The following is a 16,752-nucleotide window of genomic DNA, read 5'->3' on the forward strand; positions in this document are numbered from 1 at the left end:
AGAAGACTAGGCACTGTACTATGAAACAACTCAGGTTGGTAGTCATTCTTCACAACATCTTGAAAGAGTTAATTTTAGTACTTTAAGACCATTGTAGGTGAACAGTATTATAAACCCTAATTTATACCTAAAAAGGCAGCGACGCACAAGCCCAAACACTTAAAGCAATAATGCTACACTGATTTAAGGAGCTACTTCAGCCCAATCAAAGTCAGAAATTTATAGTGGGGGAAGAGGGAGGAAGAGAGGAGACTGTCATCTTCATAGGTATTGTTATTCAGACTATTTCTCAGGAAAAAATTATTATGTCAGAGTTATTAGGCTCACAATGAAAGAAATGAAGATAGTATAAAAAGTGCTTCTTACAAAGTTATTTTAAAGATACCCTTTACCTTTTCCAGTTTCAACTCTCTTCTACTTCACAGATTATAATATATACAGCCTCAACCAGGTCTGCATTTACAAATTGTGACAACCTACCTCTTTAAAAAGAAGATGCAAATAACTTCATATTCTAAAGTAGGCACCAATAGTAGGATCCAATCCAAGTTGGATCAAAACAAGTTTTACCATGTAACTTGAGAAGTTCACAAAGAAACAAGCTCTAAAACACAGAACTCACATTTTGCACACCACCTTATTTGCCCCTTCTAATTCTAGACATCAGTTATTTGCCAGCAATTTCCTAAAGTAAACTAATAATCGATTCACTTCTAGCCCAAGTTTTAGAACAGATACCAGAACAAAGATTTCATCAAATATGAAAATAGTTTGCTCAGGAACAAGCAACCCAAACTACAAAGAGTGAGGGGAGCAGGGGGACACACTGAACAAAGACAGTGCTATTCGCATATTCTGTACGTAAATTCCCTTGAGGCAAATGTGGAAGTCAGCTTGCTTCTCAACTTGCAATCAATTTATCATGTTGAAGCTTGGACTGCCAACCAGCAGCAAAGAGAAGGATTTCTGTATTTTGCTAGTTTTTCCCAAGATGGCAAGGACTAGTCGTATGCTTGGTGAAAAGAACAAGCTTGAATCAACACTAGAATTAATCGGTTCACTGTAAGAGTTTAGGATCTTTAGTTACTGTGTAACTGGTAACTTGCTGTTAACCTGGGTGCGTATACAGAAAATTTCTGGCAAACTAAGAAATCATTTCAGGATTACCTTCAGAAACAGGTTTCATTAGTACTTAACACAACTTCTGTCATTTGGTCATTCTGGTAATTTCACCCACCAAAAGTTTTCCTCAACGTGTACTGTACCAGAACCAGTATCAACAATTTACTATACTTAAATGCCTGGCAATGGGGAAGGTGGGGAGGGAAGATGCTTCACTGACAAAGTAACCCAGAATCACAGAAGGGTTGAGGTTGGAAAGGACCTCTGGAGGTCATCTGGTCCAACCCCCTCCTCAAGCAGGAGGGACCACGTCCAGATGGCTTTTGAGTATCTCCAAGGATGGAGACTCCACAGCCTCCCTGAGCAACTTGTCTTCCTTTCACCAACCCTTAATGATCTTTCTGGCCCTTCACTGGACTTCACTCTCCAGTACAGCCATATGCCTCTTGTACTGGGAAGCCTGGAACTGGACACAGCACTCCAGGTGTGGCCTCACCAGGGCCGAGTAGAATGAACTGTCAGGTAAGTTTCCCAATACTTTTTTAAAGATTGATAATGAATAGCTTCCTTGCTCGTACATTATTTTCTATTTTGTGTCCATAACCACAACCTTGCTTCTCTCTTCTCTTACAGTAAAGACACTGAATAACAAACATAACTGAGCAACAGCAATATGCACAACGGAAGCATGTTATTTAGGAGATGTTGGAAAGAGAATCAAACAGCCTCTAACAAGGGCAGAAATCTTCCTGCTAAGTTAATATCATGACAAGAGCAAAAACTGAGTGACAAATGAAGAAAATTTAAACATAAAAAAAATAATTAAAAAAAAATTCAAACTTACTGCCAGCTGCCAGGCTATGGTAAAAAATGTCTTCACCTGAAGAAGCTGAAATTAAAGTCTAATGGAAGACAACATTGCTCAGAAGAGCTGAAAACAGTGCCCTGAATTACTTACTATACATCTGTGCACTACACCAAGAGCCTTTCCACAAGTGAATCTTACAGCCAAACTTAATATGGATTTCTATCATCTTAGAAAGGCTATTCACACAGTTAAAAGTACGCTGAAGGCAGAAGGAAATTTATCAAAGTCAACCATCGCACCAAATCATTACTTGTTGCTCACAGAAATGGAAAACCTATTTTGTGTGCCATATTCATCAAAAGTCTTCTGACAAGCTGAAAAAACTTTCACAAATCTAGTATTGACTAGCATATTCTATCCCTAATCAAGTACGCACAAGAACACAGATGCCATGGCAAATTTCCAAGCTTCACAGCTTCCCTTTATGTGGCAACTTCTACTTATTTTCACTTATAGAAAACTTACCTTCTGGCTTCCCATATCAGTGAATATACTTATACAGTTTTTTGTGGTCCAGAGCAACCCTTAACTAGCTAGCTCCTTGAGAATCAACCCCTGTGCAAATATATTGCATCCTACTATGCAGGATCTATGACTACTTCAATTCAATTGAAGGAACTCAAGCCTTTTCCTAACTGGAATTCGGAACTGGTGCTTTGTGCAAGTGACCTCATGCGACTTGAAAATGTCTGCTTCTGCACACCACAGTGCCCACAGCTTCTGCCTCACAAAAAATACACCATACCTGCTGCACTTACACAGCCAGCAGAGCCAGCAACTTCAGCCTGTCTTTTCTCCTTGCAGACTTGCCTGTTCAGATAACTCATCTCAGCTAAGTTTGCATCATGTGCACCAGCCCAGCCTTACAGGCTTTGAGCAAGACATATCCCCATCATCTCTGTGGAAAAAACCTGAAACACTAGGTCTTAAGAATTAAATCTCTTGAGTTCAGTAGCACTCACAGACATACAGGTTTCTTTCAACTGTCCAAATAAAACCTAAGTGTACAAAAATTGCCTAAGATTTTAGTAAGTGTCTCATTCCCCATAAGGACATGCATTCCAGGACAGCAGCAAAGAACAACCTAACAGCAGAGATGGCAAAAACATGAAATATGGAATCCTTTTAGCAATCAGTTCTGGACCAAAGAGCTTGTTCCTAGACAACAGAATAAAACCAAGTTTTTCAAGTTAAATGCATACACACTAATACCATTCCTTCCGCAAGATCTCACAGTAATCCCTTTATCCACACTTTATTCACACTTTCCTCTAGAAGTAAAAGGAAACCTGCTGGTCATTAAGAAAAAACAGACCTACTTTTTGTTACTCTTATGAGCACTCCATTACACTTATAAAACTCCACACCTGTAGAAAACCATAAAACCACAACTGCCAAGCATCTTGCAGAAAAATGAAAATCAATGGCAGCCTAAGAGACAGTTGCTAGAAATCTTAATGTATTCTGAAGTAAGTCTGCAATGCACCTAGTACTGTCCACATGCAAGTCCAGTCCCTTCCCACAGGAAGGGGCATGGCTATTTGAGACTGTCCTGGTTTAACCCCCGCCAGCAACCAAGCCCCAAGCTGCCGCTCTCTCACTCCCCCACGGTGGGATGGGGGAGAGAATCGAAAGGGTAGAAGTGAGAAAACTCATGGGCTGAGATAAAGGCAGTTTAATAGGTAAAGCAAAAGCCATGCACACAAGCAAAGCAAAACCAGGAATCCACTCCCCACTTCCCATGGGCAGGCGGTGTTCAGCCATCTCCAGGACAGCCGGGCTCCATCACGCCTAACGGGGACTTGGGAAGACAAACGCCATCGCTCCGAACGTCCCCCTTTCCTTCTTCTTCCCCAGCTTTATATGCTGAGCATGACGTCCTATGGTCTGGGATATCCCTCGGGTCAGTTGGGGTCAGCTCTCCCGGCTGTGTCCCCTCCCAACTCCTTGTGCCCCCCCAGCCTCCTCGCTGGTGGGGTGGGGTGAGGAGCAGAAAAGCCCTTGGCTCTGGGTGAGCACTGCTCAGCAGGAGCGAAAATATCCCTGAATGACCAACACTGTTTTCAGCACAAATCCAAAATGTAGCCCCATACCAGCTACTGTGAAGAAAATTAACTCTACCCCAGCCAAAACCAGCATAGAGACACACTGTTTAATTGTAGTTCCGTGAAAAAGTAATGAATCCTTTAGAGCTTGGATAACCTTACCATTTTTCCAAAAAAAGCCTCAAATAAATTTTTCTGTCCTATCTGGTAGCATTAGGTTAAGGTTATTCTCCTTCACAAGAGATTAGATTTGATTCTCCTTTTAGTGCTGCTGACACAAGGAAGCTGACACAAGCTAACATGGACACAGGCAGCCAGAAGTCTGGAAACATTCCAGATATACTGGAATATATCAACTTGTATCTGCCTATTGTGGATAACCGTGCATTAATTTTGCAAATAAGCACTCCCTTGCAATGTAATAAAGATGATGACCTATTTCAAGCCAGAGGCAAGTCAGATACAGTAGAAGCCTAAATCCATTCTATTCAGGGAAGACTATGGCTCCACAAATGCAAGGCTATAAGCCACAAAGTTATTTTCACATCCTTTGCTGCTTGTCAAAATACACAGTGCCTGAGACAGCACAAAGCAAACTATCTTTTATACTTTTTGCACCTGGCATCAGTACTTAAATCTTGCAGCTCATCCCAACTCTAAGCTGTCTGATTTACATTTGGTAGAAGACATCCAAAAATTCAAATCTATTCTGTAAAGAAAAAAAAGCCATTATTTGTCCAGGCACAGTATTTCCTGCATTTGGATTATCGCACTTGGTGATGATGGAGAATACTTTGATAGAACCAACCAGGTAATTTGAAAAAAAAAATTTAAAAAAAAATATTCACCATTTGACTTGGAAACTGTTTTATAAGTAGGACAAAATCATCAATACCTATCCAATACTATTCTAATCAGTCCCTTCAGGCTTCTTTCATACATAACCACTTCAGTTGTTTGGTCCACTGAGCTAGGATACACTTTGTCAGAAAATGCTTCAGAAAGCTGTCATGTATGAGATCGTTCTTAGCCGGATTAATGTCTTAACTTGAAAGTGAAGTGTTAGAGTGAATGAGAGGCAAGAGGACATATGAGCACCCCACCTCAGCATTCGCATGTCAAGATGTAGCGTTTGCATCTTCCATTTTCTTTGCTGAAAATCACTGTTACCTCTTCCTCACATTTGGTATCTTTTCTTGAGATTCTCTCCCCCCCCCATCAACCTTGAATGGTGCCAGTCCTCTTGCCTCTTAGAAAGCTTGCTTTTCATTTTCTGCAGTCATCCATTGGAATATGCACATACAGTGGGAAGGATAGTCCTTTCCTTCCTCCTATACTTCAGGCTCTAGCTCTTCTCTGTCTCTCAGTGGAAGCTTCTCTCAACTCGCACACCCACTGTGTTAATTTTTGCATTTTTCCTACTCTCTGCTGGCTCTTCATGCTTACCACGTTTTCAACAGTGTAATTAAACTTTTTAATAAACACGTGTGAAAAATACTAACAGCTGAAAAACTTTACTGAATTGAAAACCAGATTGCAATGGATTTCACATCAGAGTTTACACAAGTGACATGACCGTCAGCATTGAGGCTGCCTTTCCTAGTTTATCTTCCCCAACTTTTTATTAATGTTGGTGAATCATTTTTATTGCAGCTCCTTTACAATGTCTGAGACACAAATTTTGACAGTGTATTTTCCTTGTTGGCTAGCTAGACAGTTCAGAATGAGTCCAGTAGAATTTACCATCACAGAATAGTAAATTAGTTACGGACAACAACATCTACAGAAGTTACTGTAGCCAAGAGAAAAAGGAGCCAGCACCTCTTTTTCCACAAAAATCTCTTTACAGACTGATGAAGAATGGCCTTGGTGAATATGTACAACAGTAGGTTCAAGAAAGAAAATCTTCAAGAAAAGATACAACATTTTTTGTACCATCCTGTCTAATGACTAGGATCATAACTAGGTCAGCTAATACAGTAATGTGATCAGCAGGCATCTGCTGTAAGCACAGCAGCTAGTAAAATATTAAAAAGGCTTTAAGATAAAAACTATTTTCCATTTAACAGGTAACATATTTTTTTAGGACGGAAAGGCCAATTCTTAACCTCCTGTAACCAGTAATGCAGGTTTTCAACTGTCTGTTGTGACACTGTTCCCATTAAGCAAAAAAACCCCACCAAAACCAAACATCCAGCAACAATGTCCCTATGCCAAAAAACTAGGAAACATCTGACCAAGTTAAGGCTCAAGTATCAGAGTATCATCTTTGAGGAGTTAGCAGCAGAAACTCTATTGAAAAAATAAGTGGAAGACTATGTCTGTGATTCTAAGACAAACACATTCAATAAAGACTTGCTTTCTTTACGAGAGGACTTCCACCACACAAAATCCTTGTATTACTAACACTTAGTTTTTACTTAATATTCTTGCATCTTTCATTTATTTGCAAACCATCAGTTGCAGCTGAGAGTAATCTATTTATTTTCTTTTGTTTAATTCTAAATGCAAATTGAATTACTCATCATTCAGCTCCACTCTTAAAGCAGAATAAATACCCTTTCAGTCTGTCAGACCTTTGCCTCTTAGGCTGCCTCCTCTTTAACAAAAGGAGTTCAGACTTCAAATGTTCCTTACTTTTTACAAGTGTTTAAAAATATTTTTTTAAATACAATGATAATCTGTAAAGGATAAAGCTTAATAAAGTCTACCCTTGTAACGTAACCAAGCAGTTTCTCTATAAGAACAAAGTCACCAAGAGTCTTAGGCAGTGGTTGCTTTGCAGCTGACATCAACCTAGAAGGTGGGTACAATTATCATATTGTCCTTGACTGTTTACCCCTGTTCCCTTCCCTTCCCTGTTCCCTGTTCTCTTTCTCCAGAACTTAAACCTTCAGCTGAAATATTTCAGTACACTAAACAAGCAGAAAATTGTTCACTTTGTCAAGGTTAGTTTTCTGCCAGTCCAATGTGCTGAAACACCTTGGCAAAGGAGCCAGCGACCACCTGAGCTGGTGCAAAAAGTCACCTTTCTTCTCTACAGCCCACAGTTAGATGGATTCAGGCTACCATGAAGAAGCAGCAGCCTTCCAGTTTAAGTTTCAATTCTCTTTCATTCCCTGACTTTTTCCATCACCTGCCATCTTTGCTGCTTGCTGCTAAGTAGAATTTGCCTCCAAGCACTATAAAAAGGAAAGGTAACAAATGTTTTCTACCACAGAAGAACAGCAGAGTGTGAAAAATAAAAGGTGCCTGTATCCTTCATTTAAATCGTTAACCACCAGTTGCACAGCTTTCTTTGATCTAACTAAATCTTTAATTCCACATTCCTCAAGGCTTTTGTGCTGCATTACTACTAGTCTCTTTTATTCACTTTGGTACTAATTCAGTAGTCATGAGGATCATGCACAGATCAAGTTCTTGTACAATTCACTGTATTTATATTTATGACTTTAACAACTTCTTCCTAGACAGTCTCAGGTTTAAAAAAAAAAAAAGAAGAAAAAAAGGGAAAAACACCCCTATCCAGATTTCCTAACTTATTTAAGAATGCACTTTTGCTTTAGAGAGGTAACCACCACAGACTCTTGATGTGTTAAATCCACACAGCAGTGAAATTTGAAAAAAGACTATCATGCATACACACCAGACTATTTCTCCACACACCTTAAGCTGAAGACAAGTCATATTTGTGATGGAAAGCAAGCAGCCAACCAGCTAATTAAAATAATTGCCTGTAAGAAGCAAACGCTAGTTGAGCAGAGCTCTTACACAGCTTGGGTCACGTTAATTAAAATGACAAAACAAATAAACTCAGTCTCGGCTGAACTACAGAACTTATTCTGCTCAATCCTTGCCAGAGCACACAATTAATTAGACTATCCAGAAAAGATAATCAGCACCTATTTAAAAGTTCATGTTATCAATCCATAAAATAATTTGTTATACACTTTGCAATATTCTACCACTAAACTATTACTACACTGTGCATGTGTTTTCCACCAACCAGTTAGAAAATGCAAGAGACAGCTGGAATTGTTAGTCAAGTATAAATATATTCTGTTTGTTCAGAAATATCTGTGATCCAATAAAGTAACTGAGGTATCCCATTTTTATCAGAAACAGGTCTCAAAACCTGAAATACAGCAAATGTACTTTTTTATTTGCAAAATACAAGTAATTTGCTCCCAGTCACAGAAAACAGTCACAAATAGAAACTGCCACAGAAACCACATTCTCCTAAACGGCATTCCATGTTCTACTCAGCGGACCATGCTGCCTTAGTAACTCTAGTACCAACATGAAAAATGAAATCATTTAAAAGGTAGAATTGGCTCCCTTCCACTCATTGTAGGGTTCGAGAGTTTAAAGAAAAAAAAATCCAAACCAAGATACAACAGCTACCATGGAAGGATGTTGAAAACATTCTAGTTTAGAAAACTGAAAAAAATCCAAACCCCGCTGAAAAAGCCATTTTCATTTGACTCAGTCAAACTTCAGCTGATCAAATTGGAGAACTATTTAGTACATAAAACCTGCTGCAAGACTTATAACCTATAACTACCAAATCAAGAGACTGGAAAAAGTTACATCAATTTTCAACGATGTACATAAGCTTAAAAACGTCATAAAAGACTTTATTAGCACTTACAAATTGTAATCTAGCAAAATTACGAGAATCCTTAAAGAAATCCTTTCTGAAAGCTACCTCAGACGATGCTAAAGACTCACATTTAAATCTACATTACTTACAACTAATTAGAGAGAATGTTTGACCTATTAAGATTTAATGCATAATTTCACAAAACCAGTTCAAAGATTGAGGCACCAATATACAACCATCCAGTTTCAAACACCTAGATACTACCAGCTTCTTGAAGTCATAATGATGTATTTTATTTCATTATTTATTTCATGTTGATCTTATAGTGCTTTTCAAACACCTTTAGTGAATAACTAGAGAGATTAAAAAAACTAGACACACTACTCAGACTTCAGAAATGCCTACCCTCAAAACAATCCCTTTATCTGAAATAAAGTAAAAAAAAAAAAGTTACCAAGCCTGTGCTCCAAATGTCAGAAAATGTTGACTGAACACAGTGTAACTGCATTTGAAAAGTATTTACTACTTATCAGTGTATTTAACAACAGCTTTACTAATGACTATACTGTTTAAGGAGCCTCACTAAGTAACAGATGAAGATATTAGAGCTGGTATCCCCCTTTTTGCAGTAAAAAAAATTCCTAGCCATTTAGTTACGCAACACATTTTCAAACAGTAAGTACATTTTGTTCATTAACAACCTTACTTCCTTGCCTCCTAGAAGAAAGATTTTAAAGAAAGTTGGTACCCTTCATGTAGAAATTGAACTGCCTCTTCATACCAAATTATTTGCAGGTATACTGGGAGAACCCACAAAAATATTTCACTTGATCAGAACCTTAGAAAATGAAAAGCTTCCTTCAGTGCCCAAACATATTCCTATGAACTCCTGAATTCAATATCAATAGTGTGGAGAATCCATTTGAAACCGAGCACTATACCCACACTGCACAACAAGCTCCATTTTGAAAAGAGCACAGGTTCTGTTTTCTGATCTTTAATGTTCACGTTGGTTGGGGAGTATCACGGTGTGATGACAGCTGGCAGCACTGTTCCCCGAAAACTCCTGCCTGAATGGTTAAAAATTAGACCTTTGCCTGTTTCACCTTTTTTTGCTAGGGTCCACATTCATAAAATGTCATCAGAAACAGAATAAAGAAAGGCACTGTTGCCCCTCCTTCAAAATGCACATATGCTAAAAAGGTGGCGTAACAAGCCAAAAACTTGCAGCAAGGGGTTCAAACAGGAAAAAAAAGAAGAAAAGGCACGTAATTCTGCATCAGGCAGCCTTGTTTAATTTTAGCACTGGCCACAGAAGAGGAAATCAGTTGCACAAATATGTATTCTATCGTTTTGGAAAGAAGCTGTGCACAGAAGGGAAGATTAGGAGGATTCCATTATATGCCCAAAAAGCTCAAGAGCAACTGGAATAAAAAAGCTGAAGCAAAGAAACACGTATATTGCATACTGACTCGTGTCCTGCGCTCACTATGAGAAAGTAGCTGCGTTCACACACACTGATGTGTGAACAGTTGAAAATTATGAAAACTATCTCACACTTCAAAAAACTAAATACTGTACCTAGAACTCTCATGTGGTCAAAGCTGTTGGAAAACTATATTTAGTGTACAAGAACCTCATAGAGGACCTCCACATCCCTGGCACACTGGAAAAACTATGGCATGTAATCACATTTCTGTGAAAGGTATGCTCAGAAGCAACCCAGAGAGACCAAGTAAGATTGTTACAACCTAGCATGGGAAGCTCAAGACCATAAAGATCTAATGCATCAGGATCTAAACCTGGCAAGCCCAGCTAAGGAAGCCTCAGTTGAACAAGACTTCCCATTCAAATATAAAAAATTAAATGAAGGCCAGTGCAGTTTCATGGGACAAATATGATCTTAAAAAAAAGAAAAAAAAAAAAAAAGGAGGGGGGAAAACCCCCACCATACTACCACTACTCCCCCTAACCACATTCCTTTTTGTCTCCTACCTCGCAAGAGTTTTGGAGCTCATTGGGTGCCATGTTGAGGAGATTCAGTTCGCTAAGCTTGCGGAAAACTAACCTGGCAAAAGCGATGCCAATTTTCTTCAGTGTTAGTGAGTTGAATCAGCGTAGGAAAGGACCTACGTGGTACTAATTTGGCACAAGGGAGCAGATCTGGCTGAGCGGCCCGACGCAGGCACAGGAAACGGCAAAACCTCCTGCTCTGGGTGGCTGAGCACCATTTGATTGACTTCAGCGTAACTGCAGGGATAGGGAGCAGCAGCAACCGTTAGCGACTACGGTTATGACAGAGCATTTCTACTATACTGTACATTACACCACCCTTCAAAAGTGAGTGGTTCAAACTGAAAATATAACTGACATAAAACTTACACTTGGCCAAAAAGTATCTCCAAAAAAACCTCTTAAACCTGAAACAGCTTCTGTGTAAGGCTGGATTGGAAAAGAATTAGCAATTTCATGATTATTTGAAACCTTCTTTTGTTTCCCTTGGAAGTACAAATAAAATTATATTTCCCTCTAATAAATTCCCTCCAAAATATTTAATGCAGTCAAGTTTTCTATAGATAGAAAAATAAAACTGAACTATAGATCTGTTACAAACTAACAAAACATAGTGGAATATTGGAGCTTTAAGGAAATCTGGGCTTTTTTCAGTTTGTTTTTATAAACAGCTACCATCAAAAGATATCTCCATAAAAAAAACCAAACAAATCTTATTTGGTCTACAGTATTTTTAACTGCATGCAACAAAAGAATTGCCTTTCCTGGCTAAACAAGTGTCAAGAAGGCTATTATTAGAACCACTTTAAAAATAAGAGGTCTCCGAGTTTAACAACTACAACAAAATAAAAATGGGAATAGCATTACTGGCTTAAGTAACAACATAAATGAACAAGAAACTCAGTACCAAACACTTTGTATCCAACCAGTTTGCAGATATCCACAGAGACAAGAAACAAGCCTCCCAAGACATCAACACTTTTCAGAAGGAGCCACTACTCCATTAAGCAAGTTTTGTGTAATCAAAGAAGCTACCACAGGACAGAGCTGTTAATCCTATTGCCTTTTGGGAAAAACATCATAAGCAGAAATCTCTTTAATATCCCTGCTAAACTCAAGTATTTCAAGGTTGTGTTCTAACGTTCGATCTACCTTGCCACAAATAAATCATAAAAAGCCTAAGGAAAAAAAAAACCAAGAGGTTATCAAAGCCATCATCTTTTCTACACTTGGATCAACTTTCCCCCATCACTCCTGACATATGTTTGCCTGTGGAGGTGATGGAATCTATTAACGGACATTTTATAAATGAGTTAAGAGAGTCTATTTTCACGCTTCACTATGAAGAAAAAGGTCTAATAGTAATGTGCAACCATTTAAACGCGGTACTTCTGATAGTAATTGCCACAAGCCTCGAGAACAAGTAATCTGAATTCTTCTTTGCATCAGATTTGACAACTTCCATTTCTTTTTTAAATAACCACATTTTTTTCAGTCTTTCCTCAAAGCTCTGATATTCTAGACCCCAGATCACCCCTATTTTTCTTCTCTAGGCTCTCCCCTACTAGACCATGTATTTCCAGAACCTGTGACCCGAAGTCAGACATAGTATTCAGCTAAGGCCTTTCCTCTGCTGTGCAAAACAAAAGAATTATTTCACTTATCTTTTGAGATATACTCCTGCAGAATATTAGCTGGTTATGAAGCATCTTGTAGCTAAAGTTTAACTTGTCCTCACAATTAAATAGGATGTCATTCACAGACTATAAAGTCAGCTCAATCACTGAACACAAATGCAATGAAACATAATTGAGATTCAACATAAAATGTATTCCCAAAACTACAAAAGCAATGAAGTAAAAAAACCCGCTTATATTGTTTCAACTTTCCAAGTAAGTAGCACGTTTAATTGTAAAATCTTCAGAGAAATAGAAACTTAAAAGGAGAGTTATTTTAATTCCTAGCATGACAGGTTCCCTAAATGTTACTGCAACAAAAACAACGCCAGTTTTTCCTCGGTGTACCTATGTTACTTTATGAGAACCCACCACTTACTTCATATTATAAGGTTAGAGGCACCTTTTCATTCTATGCATTTTATTCTTCTTAAACCTGTTTTATAAGATTAAGGTTTCTAAATATACAACTTCATGCAGGACAAATTCCAGCGTTGCCATCTAGAAAAGTATCGACTGTCCAACAGCTCAGGCCCTCACTTCACAGCCTTCAAAGTAATTTTTGTCTTCCAAAGAGCAGTTCAGGGCACAAAGGTACAGAAAATCCCATTTGAATTATTTAATATTGGTGTAAATAATCTCTAGCAAAAAGAACAGAGCCTTTCCTCCCAGCTGTCACGCAACTCCTTACTATATCAACAACCCTGTAACACTCTGAAAGCCCTCCATCCAAACAATCTCTTGTCCTGAGAATTCATCCTGGGGAAGAAGCCAACCTACGTGCCTCTGGACGCCAGCACTCATCCTAGGCTTCCCAACACCAGCAACTGAACAGCGAGCAGAGGAGGAAAATTTCTGCTAAAGTCACTTGCCCCTACCCTTTTCAAATCCTTATGCCTCCAAGAAGTACCTATTTCCTAAATGTACTATCTTGAGTTCATGTGCAGTTACTCTTACTAATCTTGAATTGTAATACAGAAAAAAATGCTTTAGCAATTATTATGCTCTTATGCAATGACTTCGTTACGGGAAGAAGATTTTTAGCATCAGCAGTTAGGGTACTGAGGCAACTTCTGAAGAACTAAATCCATTATTTGATTAAAAACAGGCCATGAGTTGAATGGCATGGCTTAAACTTGTTTTTAAAAACCCCAACCCTTGAATGCATAAGCAATGTTGAGGTTGTTTTAACCAACACAGAAGCATTCGATTACAATCTTGATATAGAATACCTCCTTTACCAAAGGCCTCCAACTTAAAGTTTGTGTAAGACTACTTCAAGGTCTGTCAGAGATTCTTGTTGTCCACCTCTCTTTTAAGACTAGACACTGAGTACAGAACTGAAGGTTTTCCTTCTGGATATCGGGATGGCAGTTCCCGAAAGATTATAGGGAACTAAACATTTCCAGGTACCCCCCCAAAATAAGTGAGGTTATGCTCCTTGACAGGCTTCCACAGCCAGGTTCCTTTTAAAGCTTAGATTTACCTTGTCTTGAAGGAATGAAACAAAACACTAGAACATGTACTTTCATTAGAGCCATGAGTCAGTCAGAAGCACTTCAGTAGTTTTCTGACTTATGTCACTTTGCATTTGCATTACACTTTAGGTTGGCTTGTTTCAGTATTAAGGATAGTTTCCATTTTAACTGTATCAGCAATTTTTTGGTCTTGAACTTTATTAAAAGTACAGGTTTAGATGAAGTAATGAGTATACTTACACAGTAAACAAGATTTAATGACTTACGACTTGAGAAAGAACTAGCTAACTAAAGAACTAAACCACATCAGAAAATAAAAATTCTAGCACCAGCTCTGCCTTAGACTTGTGTGTTTCAGTACTTCCAATGTATAAGAAGTTTGCTGTTAAATAATACAAGAATACCCCTACACGCTTCCTAACCTTGAATATATGCACCCATACCTGCAACATACCAACCTCTCTGGTTGGCAGGTGTTCCAGATACCAGACTGCCTCTCTCTCCATCTCTCATGTAGGGATGCAAGATATTCAGGGCAGGGGGAGAAGAATTTAGCATTTGGAGTCAAATCTAATAACTGACGCAGGCTAAAATATTTCTAAAGTTCAAGTGACTTATTGCAGTTTCACAAACATTCCCCTTGGTATGAAAATTGGTCTTTTTAAAAAATTCTTGCCTCCTGCCACTGCTTTCCCCTCCCCTCTCTCCTGCACTGCAGTTTATTTACCCAGGTCAGCTGTATTGATATTACTGTTTCTAGGGCCACAATACAAACCAGTTATGGAAACAACTCCACAGAGATTTGGGTTTTTATGGCAGAAATAACAGAAATTCAGTTCCATGCACAGCTGCAGCAGCACAATCTGGGTGATAAAAGTCAGCAAGAAGCTTTTTAACCTCATCTTGCTGCTAAAAGAAAGCATTTGCTAAACCCCCCTCTTGAGGTATTCAAGGTTTCTCAACCAGTTGAGAGTTTTTCCCTACTCAGGAAATTTAAGACTGGACTTGCATTATTCAAAGCATTTAATCACCCTGCTGGTTATGTGTAAAATACATATATACTGCTGAGTTTGGCCTGCCTTCAGCAAGTAAGCCAGTAGCTCCTTAAGATGCGGGAATCAATCTCGCCTCTCACTAGCATCGATAGGGGCAGACTCCTTCCCTATTTCTCCTTTCTGGCCGTCTACCCAGCATGAGATCTAGTACTTGTCAAACTCCTCAATTCATTAATTCCACTATAATCCACTATGCTATTATAAACAAAATGGATAAAAAGATAAGTCTTTTTCTAGTGAGCTGGGAGACAAACTGGGCCCCTCTGTGAGCTGATGACCGAAGCCAGCTCATTCTCCCTGCTAGAGGCTCTCCCCCCAGAGTAGCAAGGAGCCGCTACCTGGTGGGCTCGGCACCTCACAGGGCCATGAGACTCTGCTCACAGATGAGAGGTCCTGTACCGATTACACAGGCACACTCGGGAAAGCTGAGCCAAAATAATCTTCAGCAACTAACGCTCGGAACAAGAAGGCAGAGCTTCTGGCATCTGTATTTACCTCCAGAACAGACTTAATGCATGGCATTTGGCAATTCCTTCCGACTTCTATGCCTACAGTTCTCGAATCTGCAAAATACCTTGCGCTGTTACGGCACATTTTATTCCACCTTCCAAAAAGGGTTCAGAAGCATTAGCAGCTTACGCTTTAACCCTAGCAAAACAGGTAGTACTGCCCGCTCTCCGTGGGATTGGGAAGTTAAGTAATATGCCCCAAAACACAGGAAGTATGTAAGAGACACACGCACACGCACCAGAGGCCTGACACCCTCAGTGCCTGCGGAGTGCCCCGTCCGTTAACGTTTCCTCGTGCAGAAACGGTGAGCCCAGCACCCACAAAAGCAACCAACCAACCGTGCCCGACCCCGGTTTTAAAATCTGTTCTGAGTGTTTCAAAGCCGTCGGGGGACACCGACTACAACCCCCCCCCCCCCCCCCAAAACCTTTGCCGGCCACAGCCGCCAGGTAACAGCCAGCCTGGCAGCAGGGCCGCGCAGGTGGGCTCGTCTGAAACCAGACCGTGACCGCCGCCGCCACCCGCCCCCGGCCGGAGCGCGGCGGGACGGGGCAAGCCCCGGCCCCCAGGTCGTCGTCCGTCCCCCCCCCCCCTCAAACCCCGCGGGTCCAGGCGCGCCGCCTCCTCACGGCACGGCACGGCACGGCACGGGCCGCCCCCGGGACAGCGCGGGCCCGGGCCCCGGGCGCTGCCTGCGGGGGCGGAGATGCGCGGCGGCAGCGAGGCCGCGGAGCCTCCCCGCCCCGACACCGCATCACCGGCGGCGGCTGGAGCGAGCGGCGTCCCCGCCGCCGGATGGCGGGGGGGGGGAGGAGGAGGAGGAGGAGGAGGAGGAGGCCGGGGCCTCCCCGGACCGGGGATCCCCGCCACCGCCGGCTCCGCGCCTCACCGCGCCCCGCGGGGCCCCGGCGAGCCCCGCGCCGCCGCCGCCGCCCCGGCCGGGCCGGGCCCGGCGTCGGCCCCCGGGTGCGGGCCGGCCGCAGGGGGCGGGGGCGCGATCGGCGGCGGGGGGGCGGGTGTCCGCCGCAGCCGCCGTGTGGCCTCACCTCCTCCGGGATGGCCGGGTCGCCGCTGCCGCCGCTGCCCCCCGCGTAGCAGGCGCCGAGCGCGGGCGGCGGCGGCGGCTCGGGCTCCATGTCCCCGTTGAAGAGCGAGGCCCCCTCCGCGCTGCTGCCGCTGCTCAGCGCCGCCATCTTGGATCGAAGCGCTGGGGCGAGGGAGGGGGAGGGGGGAGCCGCGTCCCCGCCGCCAGGACGCCCCCAGCCGCGACCCGTAGTGGGGGGGGGGGGGGGGAAGGGGGGCGAGCGCGGATCCCGGCCAGCTCCCAGCGGCCCGCGCCACCGGCACGTCACGCCCGGGCCGTGACGTCACCCAGAATCGCC

The 16,752-nt window shown here is 41.7% G+C and overlaps 1 protein-coding gene across 2 annotated transcripts in view; it reads right to left on the reverse strand.

Moving 5' to 3' along the window:
* BRAF (B-Raf proto-oncogene, serine/threonine kinase) overlaps positions 1 to 16,699 on the reverse strand; it is an 87,214-nt gene extending 70,515 nt beyond the window's left edge. For both annotated transcript variants that reach the window (XM_069807534.1, XM_069807533.1), the window contains exon 1: positions 16,417 to 16,699. In XM_069807534.1, the coding sequence (XP_069663635.1) occupies positions 16,417 to 16,563 (147 nt within the window). In that variant the 5' untranslated portion in view covers positions 16,564 to 16,699. The remainder of the gene's footprint in view (positions 1 to 16,416) is intronic.
* Positions 16,700 to 16,752: the final 53 nt, after the last annotated feature.

This window comes from Haliaeetus albicilla, chromosome 19 (genome assembly GCF_947461875.1).
Source record: "Haliaeetus albicilla chromosome 19, bHalAlb1.1, whole genome shotgun sequence".
In the NCBI taxonomy this organism is placed as follows: Eukaryota; Metazoa; Chordata; class Aves; order Accipitriformes; family Accipitridae; genus Haliaeetus; species Haliaeetus albicilla.